This window comes from Lissotriton helveticus, chromosome 2_1 (assembly GCF_964261635.1).
Source record: "Lissotriton helveticus chromosome 2_1, aLisHel1.1, whole genome shotgun sequence".
Lineage (NCBI taxonomy): Eukaryota > Metazoa > Chordata > Amphibia > Caudata > Salamandridae > Lissotriton > Lissotriton helveticus.
Genome location: NC_136059.1, coordinates 898,255,009 through 898,269,369, shown reverse-complemented (window position 1 = coordinate 898,269,369; position 14,361 = coordinate 898,255,009). Strand labels below are relative to the sequence as shown.

Genomic DNA, 14,361 nt, shown 5'->3' with positions numbered 1-14,361 from the left:
CTGCATGTTGGCTGTGTATGCAGCTGCAGCAATGAGTGAATAAATGACGGCAGGAGGGGTGTGACTAATTGCTAAACAAACACATAACACAAGGGCAGCCGCAATGCGCAAAGTGACATGTGGATGTGAAGGCAGGAGTGTCTGCCTCACTCAGGATCACTGACTACTAAATGGCACAGTAAACACCACACATCACAGTCAGTGGATCAGGGCCCTTACGGTCAAGTGGGGCACAAGACACACAGCGTCTGCAGGTGTATACAAGAGCTAGTGTGTTCAAATCCAAACTGCACCAACAAAGACATCTACCTCACACACAACATAGTATTATAGCCTTCACCCACCCCATGTGTGTGGACAATACACAGTTACACACCTAACAAGCATGAGGTAACTAATTTGAAAATAGTATATGTGCACATTAGACGGACATGTGTGTAGAGACACAAGCAGGCACTAGATTCTGTAGGAGTCAGACGTCATGCACAACATGATAATCTACATTGTGAGCCCATGGAGCTATCACAATCATACATGTGCATTGTCAATAAGTCCAATTTACACTAATCATGATGTCACCTGTAATGCCGCTTTACGAATACCTACAAGGCTGTCAACGACTGGCCGTACCTTTCTTCATCAGACTGGTGTGATGCTCTAAGGGTTCCACCTCCAAATAGCCCATTGGTCTGAGTACAAACAACAGACACAAAAGGGTGATCAGGCGAGGGAAGGAGAGGATGGGAACTGCTGGGAGGGAGACCTGAAACAGAGGCAATTAAGCATTAGGACAACATTCTCATGTCACAGACACTTCAAAAACCTCATTAGCTACACTCTACCAGTCACACCTGTGAAGTGTACTGTCTGGTGACAAATAATGATGATTAATCATGCCATCACATCAGATTCGATGCTGTGACACAGACACATAAAAACTGGGACAGTCTGTCATCCATTAGAGTCATGTGTAACGCTCACAAGTGAGCACCCATGCAAAAAGATCTATGTAGTATAAACACATTCCCAGGCACAGATGAGGTAGACATCAGTAACAAATGGAAACATATGGAAATCAAACTACCGCTAACTCTAAAGTCTGTATGTGATATTGGTAAGCCATAAGGGCCCTGTAAGCTAACTTGAGCAAATCCACTCCAGCTGTTAGTATCACATATGACGAGGAAGTTAATGATCGACATGCAATGAAGGCACTCTGTAGCCAGTCTTTTGGTGTGGCAAGTATGCATCACAATGCTAAACATGATATGCATGTACAACAAATATTAAGTGCAAGTGATGTCCATCCAAGCTACATAATCAGACCCTACCATAGCACAGTCATGGTGCCGGCGACCAGAGATTCATGTGAATGACCGCACTCCACTGGTGCTACACAGAAATTCACATATGCATCTTTCACACTTTTTACTTTGTCATGCTAAACATACATGGCATCATGTGCATCTAAACATCACGGCTACTCACTGTGGAGGCTGGCGTTGCAGTATTCTCAACCTGCACTGAGGTAACGACATGACAGTGACATGATATACTGCTGCAAGGGGCAATGCATCCATGTTAACTGATTCACGGGACAGTTGTCTTAAGATGTGGAACATACACTGGGCAACACCAACACCACATGCTTTCATGGTACTCACACTGGACTGGCCCACAAGCTGGAGGTGAGGATCCAGTCACATTCTAATGCACACAGTGAGGCTGCAATCCCCCACAGAGTCCGTGGTTGTGACCTCTGACACAATGTCATGCCATGGTATGTGCAATGTTGCTGTGGCAATGTCTCCACACATTGATGCATTCACCAGAGTATCAAAGTACAACAGATGACAGAAGGGGTGACTATCCTGTCATGGGAGTGGCCATACATGTCATGAGGTACATAATGGAGTAGCATGTATGCAAGATGACACCACATGCACATGAACATGTACCACACATTTCTACACATACCAATGCTAAACAGCCTCATATGAGTCCTTACCCAAATTGACTCCTCCACATGTTCAAGCATGCTCCGTTGATGTGGCTGACGGTGCAATCATAATGAGCAGTAGCAGGATGACCACGATGTACCCCAACGGACAACAGGCAGGGCGAGCTGTGGATGAGAGTGGCACACAAGGGGTCACGGTCGGTATAATGTCATTTTGACAATGTCTGTTGAATAGCCAGATGTAGTATGACACCTGTACATTCCGAGTGCACTCATAGCACGTATGTGTGTAGCATTCCAACTGAACATGTGACACAGCACAACACACATCCAATTGATCTTGCTTACAGTCTGTTGCATACATAGCATGCTACCCATGCTACTCTATAGTCCATCTTTTACTGAAAAGATGAAAGGACTCACCATCATGAAAAGAAGTTGCGGATGAGGTGACCGCGGATATCATCTTCACCCTCCTCATCACTGGCATCCTGGCCAAGGCCTTCATCCTCAACGGGCGGATGTTCCAGCTCATCAGGATCCAGGTAGAGTGGCACAGCCTTCTCCACTGCCATGTTGTGTAGCATGCAGCACACGGTGAAGATGTCACACACCTTGCGTGGGCTGTATTGGAGGGCTCCGCCTGTCTTGTCCAGGCACCTGAAGCGGCTCTTCAGGAGTCCAAAGGTCCGTTCGATCACCTGCCTGGTCTTCACATGTGCATTGTTGTAACGCTGGTCTGCAGCTGTCCTGGGGTTGCGTAGCGGAGTCATTAGCCATGGCATGTTTGGATATCCAGCGTCTCCTGCAATTTGACAACATGTACAAGAGTCAATCATATGATGCAGATCATGAAGTTGTGACATACTGACATACAGAGCTCACAGTGTATACTCACCAACTAGACATGCCCGGTGGTTGTGCAGCTGCAGCATCATCTGTGGTACCCTGCTACGCCTCATGATGAAAGCATCGTGGCACGATCCTGGATAACGTGCACAAACATGTGAGATAATCATGTTGGCAAGACACACCACCAGGGCATTTATCGAGTGGTAGTGTTTCCTGTTGCGATACGCTTGCTCCTGAGCCTGTGGTGGGACAAGAGTAACATGTGTACCATCAATTGCACCAATTACATGTGGCATACGGCCCAGGCCATAGAATTGCCCCTTGACATCTGTCAACTCTTCTGGAGTAGGGAATGTAATGAAATCATCAAGGTGGAGCAACATTGCTCCCAAAACATCACTCAATACCCGGCTAAACATGGTCTGAGACATCCCTCCCACATCAGCTATGGTAAATTGGAAGGTACCTGTGGCAAAGAAATGGAGGGCTGCCATCACCTTCACCTTGGGTGTCAGTGCACTTGGATACCTGTGGCGTGGTTGTAGGTGAGCCTCAAGCCTGCCCGTCAGGTCCTTGATCAACTGTCGGCCGAAGCGATATCGACGGATGCAGTTGCGCTCCCTCATGGCTTCCAAGTCAGGCAACGGCCTTTCCAGAGGGGGTGCCCTGCAAGACACAATTTTAAGGAAATGTCTACAACTGTCTGACTAAGACTATAACAATGTACATGGCACAAGCAACACCTCTTCAAATGATGTAGACAATTTGGAGTGTGGTGTGGGATACACACAGATGCCAGCTCCCACACACTCCTCCGTGGCGAAGGTAAATACCTGTAGTGTGTGGAATGGATGTGACATGCATACAAGCCTTCAGATGTACAGGTCTAAGTGACCATGACAATGTATCATGTCAGTGAGACACGTCATGTCAATGTCAGTAGGAGGTTGCACACCCAGAGGGCAGACTGCAATACACACACACACCACATGTGCAATCATTTGCACTGTTCAGCCTTAGTCATGTCGCGGTGTGTACTTTCAGTGAGAATTACATGACCATCATCATACATCATGATAATTACATTTGTCACTGACGGTCTGTAATGCCATCACACATGTGAACGGGTCATTTACACACGTGGCATGGTGTGTGTACATTAGTCACCCTGCCATCACAGCAAGGACACAACATATATGCTCCTACAGCAGATGCACAGTACTTTCAAGGACTAGTTACTTACCTTTTGTGAACCAATATCTGTAAGGAACAGTAGGCAGTAGCAAAGTGTCACATTTCTATACATACATAGCTTAGGACTAATTAGCCTCCCTGGGTGTCATTGATCTGACCAGTGAGTGGTGGCTATCCAGGCCACACCGGAACAAAAGTAGTGTTGTTGATTGGCATCCGACAAGGGCGTGGCCACGTTTTGGCTGTACCTACAACGCATACACTGGCAGCTGTTACACAAACATATCCCACAGAGAGTGTGGGTAGCAGGCAAAGATGCATGTCAAGTAGCTAAACATCACTCCCAGAGTCAGGGAGGATGATGACATCTTTGCGTAGTGCCTGTACCTCTTGGATACCCTCTACAGCGTAGGTAACGTGAATGTGTTCTGTGGTTTTGAGGGCTGCATGCAGATGCTTCCTGGGATGGGGTGGTAGGACAGGGAACATGGTCAGTCCGGGTAGGGCAGTGGGGGTCTGACAACGTGCCTATGTACAGACAAACATGCTGCGTGGCTGTACAAGCTTGCAAAAATACATACAGTACTCTCATCAAGATGAGCCTGCAGAGGCTCAGCGTAGCGTTAGTGTAGTTGAAGGACCTGAGTGACAAGTTGGTCCTCACCGCAACAACAGGGAGATGAAGGGCCATGGTTACAACCGCCCACATAAACACTACACTGAACGTTGCCAAATCATCCAAATACATCTTTTGAGTTGAGACATCACCTGTGTCTGGCTAGGTGTCCACAACACTCGCATCCCCCAGTCCACCTGTCCTGTGGTGTTGGGACTGACACTCACGTGCCAGTGGGTCTTCTTGACCCTCCCAATACTCATTAGCGCCAATTGTAATGAGGTGTGGCCAGCTCATTGATGTTTACATTCCCATGCAGCATTAAGAGCGGTGTTCTGCCACACAGTTACCACGGCGGAGCCGTACAGTGTGTGTTATCGGGGCCAGCACCACCCCAGAATGGCGCCACGGCTGACACCTGGGGGAGATCTGGCAGTGAGGTTGTGAGTTGCACCAGCGGGGACCTGGATGAACATTCCGATCATGTCTGTCACAGCGGTTCTGGGACGTATGCACCGCCTGCGTCCGTCACTCAGCGAATGATGGCGTCAGGGGCATATCAACTGAGGCGCAACTGCCCCCTGACGGGTACGGTGGGCCAGAAGCTGATGCAGAGTCACTGGCCGGGGTGAAGGACATCATGGACATGAGGAAGTGCAGTTACTCCTCCTGTGTCACATGCAGGGCTGGGACCGTAGGTCGTGGTGCTGGCTACGATGGCTGCTGTTCTGATGGAGCCGTGTGGTCGCCGTCACCCTAATCCCATGCAGCATTGCACTTGCATCATGGTTATTTGTCAATGCAATTACACATCTCTGACTTTTGTTGTTTACCTGACGAGTGTCGCCTGGGGAATGATGTACTAATGAGGGGCTCACATGTCTCCACACCCACACACATGCACTGGTCCTACATCCCAACCATGAGCTATTGTGCTGCTGTGCCAACTGCTGGAGTCTAAGTGGCTTGTGGGACATATCACACCTGGATTCATATGTCAGCTCCCCGCAATTGGAGCAGCTCTTGTTGTTGTGCCTGACGTGAAAACCGTGGAGACACAGACGGTGAGGGTCACTCACCAACATGAGGCCTTTTCATTCCTCACAGGCTTTGTAAGTGACATCCCTATTGGCACGGTCTTGAGTATGACAATAAAAGGTAAATGTTCTGAAGTGTTAGTACAATGATTTAGGGTACAAAATGTGTAAGCTTTAACTTAGACCGGAGCTGCGTTGGTGTTGAGAAACAAACAGAGGACCTGACGTGTGGACGCAGAGGTGACATATGACTACTCAGATAACGTCATCAGGGCAGACACAACGCCAAGGATACTTGCAGAGCCAGAGGAATTACACACCAACACACAAGTGTACGGTATTACGGAAATTGCCATGTCCAGGATGACATGTGTGGATATTCTGAGGTGAGTAATACTTTACTGACCTCTTCATGGCATATGCTAACAGCATGCACAATGTAGCACAAGGCACACACATGACGTGGTCACACAGGGTCATGCTGTGCGGCTATGACACCTCTGTGACAGTGGGCATGTTCCTGTCATCATGTGGCAGTTCCCTGTACTGAATTGTGGCCCATTCGAGTGTTCATGTGCCACGCTACATGTTGCAGACGTCAATCGTGTTGAAATTGTTGAATGCATGTGATGCACATGTGCATCATGAATGATGACATGTTGTGCAAGCTATTTACACATCAACTGAGGCACACGGTCACAATCCCTGTGCTTCTTCAATGTCTGCCAAACCTGGCACATACTGATGTATGTGTGCCATGCTGATGTATGCATCCACATGGTTGACATGAGTGTAGACTACATCCCTGCTGTGTGATTTCCTAGTGTGACTCTGCCAATGGTGACATGAAGGTGGACAGGGACGCAGCCTACACAATCGTTCACTTGACCATGTCTGACTCAATGTACCCCAATGGTAGGGGCCTGTGTACGCATCGTTTCCCTATCGCCTTTAGGCTCTACTGAGCGTACCCCAATGGTACGGGCCTGTGTACGCATCGTTTCCCTATCGCCTTTAGGCTCTACGCGAGCTGAGCGTACCCCAATGGTAGGGGCCTGTGTACGCATCGTTTCCCTATCGCCTTTAGGCTCTACGCGAGCTGAGCGTACCCCAATGGTACGGGCCTGTGTACGCATCGTTTCCCTATCGCCTTTAGGCTCTACTGAGCGTACCCCAATGGTAGGGGCCTGTGTACGCATCGTTTCCCTATCGCCTTTAGGCTCTACGCGAGCTGAGCGTACCCCAAAGGTACGGGCCTGTGTACGCATCGTTTCCCTATCGCCTTTAGGCTCTACTGAGCGTACCCCAATGGTAGGGGCCTGTGTACGCATCGTTTCCCTATCGCCTTTAGGCTCTACGCGAGCTGAGCGTACCCCAATGGTAGGGGCCTGTGTACGCATCGTTTCCCTATCGCCTTTAGGCTCTACGCGAGCTGAGCGTACCCCAATGGTAGGGGCCTGTGTACGCATCGTTTCCCTATCGCCTTTAGGCTCTACGCGAGCTGAGCGTACCCCAATGGTACGGGCCTGTGTACGCATCGTTTCCCTATCGCCTTTAGGCTCTACTGAGCGTACCCCAATGGTAGGGGCCTGTGTACGCATCGTTTCCCTATCGCCTTTAGGCTCTACGCGAGCTGAGCGTACCCCAATGGTACGGGCCTGTGTACGCATCGTTTCCCTATCGCCTTTAGGCTCTACGCGAGCTGAGCGTACCCCAATGGTACGGGCCTGTGTACGCATCGTTTCCCTATCGCCTTTAGGCTCTACGCGAGCTGAGCGTACCCCAATGGTACGGGCCTGTGTACGCATCGTTTCCCTATCGCCTTTAGGCTCTACTGAGCGTACCCCAATGGTACGGGCCTGTGTACGCATCGTTTCCCTATCGCCTTTAGGCTCTACTGAGCGTACCCCAATGGTAGGGGCCTGTGTACGCATCGTTTCCCTATCGCCTTTAGGCTCTACGCGAGCTGAGCGTACCCCAATGGTACGGGCCTGTGTACGCATCGTTTCCCTATCGCCTTTAGGCTCTACGCGAGCTGAGCGTACCCCAATGGTACGGGCCTGTGTACGCATCGTTTCCCTATCGCCTTTAGGCTCTACGCGAGCTGAGCGTACCCCAATGGTACGGGCCTGTGTACGCATCGTTTCCCTATCGCCTTTAGGCTCTACGCGAGCTGAGCGTACCCCAATGGTACGGGCCTGTGTACGCATCGTTTCCCTATCGCCTTTAGGCTCTACGCGAGCTGAGCGTACCCCAATGGTACGGGCCTGTGTACGCATCGTTTCCCTATCGCCTTTAGGCTCTACGCGAGCTGAGCGTACCCCAATGGTACGGGCCTGTGTACGCATCGTTTCCCTATCGCCTTTAGGCTCTACTGAGCGTACCCCAATGGTACGGGCCTGTGTACGCATCGTTTCCCTATCGCCTTTAGGCTCTACTGAGCGTACCCCAATGGTAGGGGCCTGTGTACGCATCGTTTCCCTATCGCCTTTAGGCTCTACGCGAGCTGAGCGTACCCCAATGGTACGGGCCTGTGTACGCATCGTTTCCCTATCGCCTTTAGGCTCTACGCGAGCTGAGCGTACCCCAATGGTACGGGCCTGTGTACGCATCGTTTCCCTATCGCCTTTAGGCTCTACGCGAGCTGAGCGTACCCCAATGGTACGGGCCTGTGTACGCATCGTTTCCCTATCGCCTTTAGGCTCTACGCGAGCTGAGCGTACCCCAATGGTAGGGGCCTGTGTACGCATCGTTTCCCTATCGCCTTTAGGCTCTACGCGAGCTGAGCGTACCCCAATGGTACGGGCCTGTGTACGCATCGTTTCCCTATCGCCTTTAGGCTCTACTGAGCGTACCCCAATGGTACGGGCCTGTGTACGCATCGTTTCCCTATCGCCTTTAGGCTCTACGCGAGCTGAGCGTACCCCAATGGTACGGGCCTGTGTACGCATCGTTTCCCTATCGCCTTTAGGCTCTACGCGAGCTGAGCGTACCCCAATGGTACGGGCCTGTGTACGCATCGTTTCCCTATCGCCTTTAGGCTCTACGCGAGCTGAGCGTACCCCAATGGTACGGGCCTGTGTACGCATCGTTTCCCTATCGCCTTTAGGCTCTACGCGAGCTGAGCGTACCCCAATGGTAGGGGCCTGTGTACGCATCGTTTCCCTATCGCCTTTAGGCTCTACGCGAGCTGAGCGTACCCCAATGGTACGGGCCTGTGTACGCATCGTTTCCCTATCGCCTTTAGGCTCTACTGAGCGTACCCCAATGGTACGGGCCTGTGTACGCATCGTTACACCATTCAATGTGTAGCAATGGCAATGTCACCGTACTTGTGTGTGGATTTTTAAAATTTCATAGGGAACAACTAAGGAAACAGTGTACTGTTCCAAATGCAACCAGGTTGTCATGGATACGGAGTTTTTTACACTCCTACAGGTGTCCTGGAAGATTCAGTTAGGAAAAAGTATACAATGTTGCGAAAGTTGTTGTTCAGCTCTGGCTCTATTTTCAAACCATGCATATGTGTGTAATGGGCTTAGGTGTGATGTGATTGGATGGAACATAGGATGCAAATTATGGTGGCCTATCACACACTACTCCTTGGACTCACAGACCCTCTGCAGCACAGATATAAGGCAGCATGTGGCTGTGGGAGGGCACTTGCCTGCACAACATTGGTGTGCTAACCACAGCTGCTGTCTCTGAATCCTCTGGCCCTGATTAGCTGAACATGGAGAGGGCACCTGCATTCACTGATGGTGAGAACAAGGCCCTTCTGGATGCCCTCCTGCCCAACTTCAGCAAGCTGTATGGGAGACCAGGGGATCAGGTGAGTGATGTGTGCAATACCTTGGAGTGTGCACCTGTTGTGTGTGTGACATCATAGCCACTGTGTAGTAATACTGGATAGATGCAATGTTGTTGTGAGTGAGTGCCAGGGTGCACAGTGTTGTTAGAAGAGAGTTATTTGTTGTAGTGTGGTGTGTGACAGCATGTCACGTGCTGCATTGCACCCAGATATAGCATGTCTTGTTCAGTGAGTGTCATGCTCAAAGAGTGTTTTACAGCCCTCATGTAATCTGTAGATTTACAATGTAATGCTAAGCAGTTTTGTTAGCACACAGGCCACATACTCCTGGACAATGATGCTAATGTGTGTGCCATACGTTGCCCTATTGTCATCATGTATTTTGTGGACATATGGGTGTCTTGGGAACATGCACCAGGTATACTGATGTTCTGTAACTTTACATTTGTGACAGGTATCTGCCTATGAGAAGGGTGAAATCTGGGTGGACATCGCCAGGGCTGTCCGGAGCGAGGGGGGGCCTCGCAGGAGGCTTCGAAACATAAAGAAGAGGTGGCAGGACATCCGGTGCTGGAGCCGCCGCATCGCCCGAGTCCAGCTGAAGCTGGAAGCTCCACGCCGGCATGGCGGCAGCCGGCAACTCACCCCCAACATGCTCCGGGTCCTGGAAGTGGTGTTCCCAGACCTCCATAGGCAGTTGCAGGAGGGACAGCAGCACGAAGGGGGTAGGTACATGTCTGTTTGTAGTCATGTGTGTGAGAAATGGTACCTGAAGAGCTCTACGGCATGGTCACACTCCCATAGTTTGAGTGGTGTAGTCAGACAGGCAGTTCATGCATTGGAATTCGATTGTCCCTCTGTCAGCAGCTGCTTCTTTACATGCCTTGCCCTACTCCACAGTAGAGGTTTGCTTTGGCTAATGCTTGTTTTTGACATGTACTCCTATGGTGCAGTGTCTCAAGTTGCATCTTCCTTTGCACATCTTCATGTTGTAGGGGGGTATGTCACACCTGTTCGTACCTTAAATGTAGCACCACATGTGCACTATGTCTGCCCTTCTTCATATTGTGGCACTGTTCTTGAGTCTCAACAAGTGTTTTGTGCACAAGTCAGCCTCAGTGGCCTTTGTCCATGGTACACTTTCTAATTATCTTGTGTTAGCTGCAGGTGCACAATGTACATGTGCTATATTTTGGACTTCTGCATACTCACACTGGGCAGTGCGTGTGTGCATATTCTCTCCATCTGTGGCATGTTCTTTGTACATGGTATTGATGGTTTGCCACACAATGTGACTTTGGATGTACAAAGCGGTGATGGCAGTGTGAGGTGATGGAAGACTTGTTTCAGGTCCCAGGACGGCATCACATGGCAGTTTGCCCAGGACTTTTCTAATGTGGCACAGAGTCAAAGCTAATCAAACATGACCAGGTCTTGATTTGGGTGGCAGGGTTGGGTAATGAACTGTTATGCATCATCAGCTATCCTGTTGTCAGGCAGTGGATCATGATTGTGTCTCTCATACAAGTATTTTCCTTGCCTATACCTTGTCTCCTACCTTACATTGAGCTGTGTGTCTCTGACATTTCTCCACAAGTAGAATTGTCATTATGAAGAGTTATGTGTCATGTGACTCATGATGCATGCCATGTTGACGAAAGAGGCCATATGATTTGCAGCTGATATGTCTGATGTGTACAGGTGACTGATATGTTTTAATTCTTCTCCTTGCTCACAGCATCATCATCTGAATCTGGAGGAGACAGAGGCGCGGACCAGGCGGAGGGACACACCGACAGTGCCACCTGCTGGGAGGTGTCAGAGGGAGGCAGTGGCACAGAGTGGGAGGAGAGTCTACAGGCCGCACGACATGTGACTGACACATCGTACCATGCCGACGAATCCGAGACAGACTCTCAGGAGGGGGGGGAATATGCAGCAATGGTCACTCATACATCTTTGGCTGCCCTCCCCTCCTCCAGTCCCATCTCCAACCTCCCACTCCTTGGTGTGCCTAGGGTCCGTGCTAGCCCCCGTGTCTCCTTTGTTCCCGGCACCGCAGCCCCTGCCCCTGTGTCCCCTGCTGCCCTCAGTGCTGAGACAGTGGACCTACTCCGGCAGATTGCAGTAGGTCAGGCATCCATGCTGTCTGTCCTCCATGGACATACACAACTGATTACACAGGTGGTGTCGTTCATGGAGGGCATGTCATCAGCCATGTCTGATCTGCGTCGGAGTGTGGCTGCCATTGAATCAACGCTGACGGCAGCTATGTACACCCAGCAGCATCTGTCCCCCCCCCATCCTTCCGAGCCATCCACCTCTGCCTCTCACATACCTACACAGCATACACGCACACGCCACAGGTCAGACACACCCAGCGCACACACACAGCATAAGAAGCTCAAAGCTCCACGCACACAGTCTCAAGGGCAAGTAGGCACACCCACAGGGAGAGGGGAGACACCTCACACACACATCCACACACCCAGTAGGACTGACTCACAGCCCTGTACCTCCACCCCCAATGTGTCCCCGGGTTCTGGTGGTAGTTTTTCCGCCCTGGCTGAGGTGTGCAGCCAGGTTTTTGAATCTACTTTCGGCGATGCCCCAACCAGTGTGGATGAATCCACTACACCTGCACCCACTCCACCTGTCCTTCCCTCTCCTGTCCATGCGGTGCCGGAGGATTCCACAGATGGTGCCCCCATAGTCAGCACAGCTGATTAAACGCCATGTGCAGGCATGTTTGGGTGAGATGACACCCATGGAGGCACAAGCTATTGCTGAGACTCTATTGGACTGGCCATTGCCCTTTAATGAGCGAGGACTCTCATTTGCTTTTCTTTTGTGATTCCGCTGAATAAAGCTGATTTTTTCTTTTCAGATTTGTAGTTTGTGTGATGATGTCTGTGACTGCTGGGTGCCTGGGAGCTGGTGTGATGTTCACATTTAGGTCTACTAAAATGTGTCTATCTCCTGAGGGTAATGAGGTTGACAATGGTATGTTTATGATGTACGAGCTGGGCAGTGGTGGGCACTCTGATGCTGGGCACTCTGATGCTGGGCAGTGGTGGGCACTCTGATGCTGGGCACTCTGATGCTGGGCAGTGGTGGGCACTCTGATGCTGGGCACTCTGATGCTGGGCAGTGGTGGGCACTCTGATGCTGGGCACTCTGATGCTGGGCAGTGGTGGGGACTCTGATGCTGGGCAGTGGTGGGCACTCTGATGCTGGGCACTCTGATGCTGGGCAGTGGTGGGGACTCTGATGCTGGGCAGTGGTGGGCACTCTGATGCTGGGCACTCTGATGCTGGGCAGTGGTGGGCACTCTGATGCTGGGCACTCTGATGCTGGGCACTCTGATGCTGGGCAGTGGTGGGCACTCTGATGCTGGGCACTCTGATGCTGGGCAGTGGTGGGCACTCTGATGCTGGGCACTCTGATGCTGGGCAGTGGTGGGGACTCTGATGCTGGGCAGTGGTGGACACTCTGATGCTGGGCACTCTGATGCTGGGCAGTGGTGGGCACTCTGATGCTGGGCACTCTGATGCTGGGCACTCTGATGCTGGGCAGTGGTGGGCACTCTGATGCTGGGCACTCTGATGCTGGGCAGTGGTGGGCACTCTGATGCTGGGCACTCTGATGCTGGGCAGTGGTGGGCACTCTGATGCTGGGCACTCTGATGCTGGGCAGTGGTGGGCACTCTGATGCTGGGCACTCTGATGCTGGGCAGTGGTGGGGACTCTGATGCTGGGCAGTGGTGGGCACTCTGATGCTGGGCACTCTGATGCTGGGCAGTGGTGGGGACTCTGATGCTGGGCAGTGGTGGGCACTCTGATGCTGGGCACTCTGATGCTGGGCAGTGGTGGGCACTCTGATGCTGGGCACTCTGATGCTGGGCACTCTGATGCTGGGCAGTGGTGGGCACTCTGATGCTGGGCACTCTGATGCTGGGCAGTGGTGGGCACTCTGATGCTGGGCACTCTGATGCTGGGCAGTGGTGGGGACTCTGATGCTGGGCAGTGGTGGGCACTCTGATGCTGGGCACTCTGATGCTGGGCAGTGGTGGGCACTCTGATGCTGGGCACTCTGATGCTGGGCACTCTGATGCTGGGCAGTGGTGGGCACTCTGATGCTGGGCACTCTGATGCTGGGCAGTGGTGGGCACTCTGATGCTGGGCACTCTGATGCTGGGCAGTGGTGGGGACTCTGATGCTGGGCAGTGGTGGGCACTCTGATGCTGGGCACTCTGATGCTGGGCAGTGGTGGGGACTCTGATGCTGGGCAGTGGTGGGCACTCTGATGCTGGGCACTCTGATGCTGGGCAGTGGTGGGCACTCTGATGCTGGGCACTCTGATGCTGGGCAGTGGTGGGCACTCTGATGCTGGACACTCTGATGCTGGGCAGTGGTGGGCACTCTGATGCTGGGCACTCTGATGCTGGGCAGTGGTGGGCACTCTGATGCTGGGCACTCTGATGCTGGGCACTCTGATGCTGGGCAGTGGTGGGCACTCTGATGCTGGGCACTCTGATGCTGGGCAGTGGTGGGCACTCTGATGCTGGGCAGTGGTGGGCACTCTGATGCTGGGCACTCTGATGCTGGGCAGTGGTGGGCACTCTGATGCTGGGCACTCTGATCCTGGGCAGTGGTGGGCACTCTGATGCTGGGCAGTGGTGGGCACTCTGATGCTGGGCACTCTGATGCTGGGCAGTGGTGGGCACTCTGATGCTGGGCACTCTGATGCTGGGCACTCTGATGCTGGGCAGTGGTGGGCACTCTGATGCTGGGCACTCTGATGCTGGGCACTCTGATGCTGGGCAGTGGTGGGCACTCTGATGCTGGGCACTCTGATGCTGGGCACTCTGATGCTGGGCAGTGGTGGGCAC

At 52.0% G+C, this 14,361-nt stretch overlaps 1 protein-coding gene across 1 annotated transcript in view; it reads left to right on the top strand.

Annotated features, from left to right (window-relative positions):
• The window catches only part of LOC144820176 (uncharacterized), a 93,993-nt gene extending 81,793 nt beyond the window's left edge, over positions 1 to 12,200 (top strand). Inside the window, exons 2-3 of the mRNA XM_078677793.1 lie at positions 9,925 to 10,195; positions 11,209 to 12,200. Coding sequence (XP_078533919.1) covers positions 9,925 to 10,195; positions 11,209 to 12,200 — 1,263 coding nt within the window. The remainder of the gene's footprint in view (positions 1 to 9,924; positions 10,196 to 11,208) is intronic.
• The last annotated feature ends 2,161 nt before the right edge of the window (positions 12,201 to 14,361 follow it).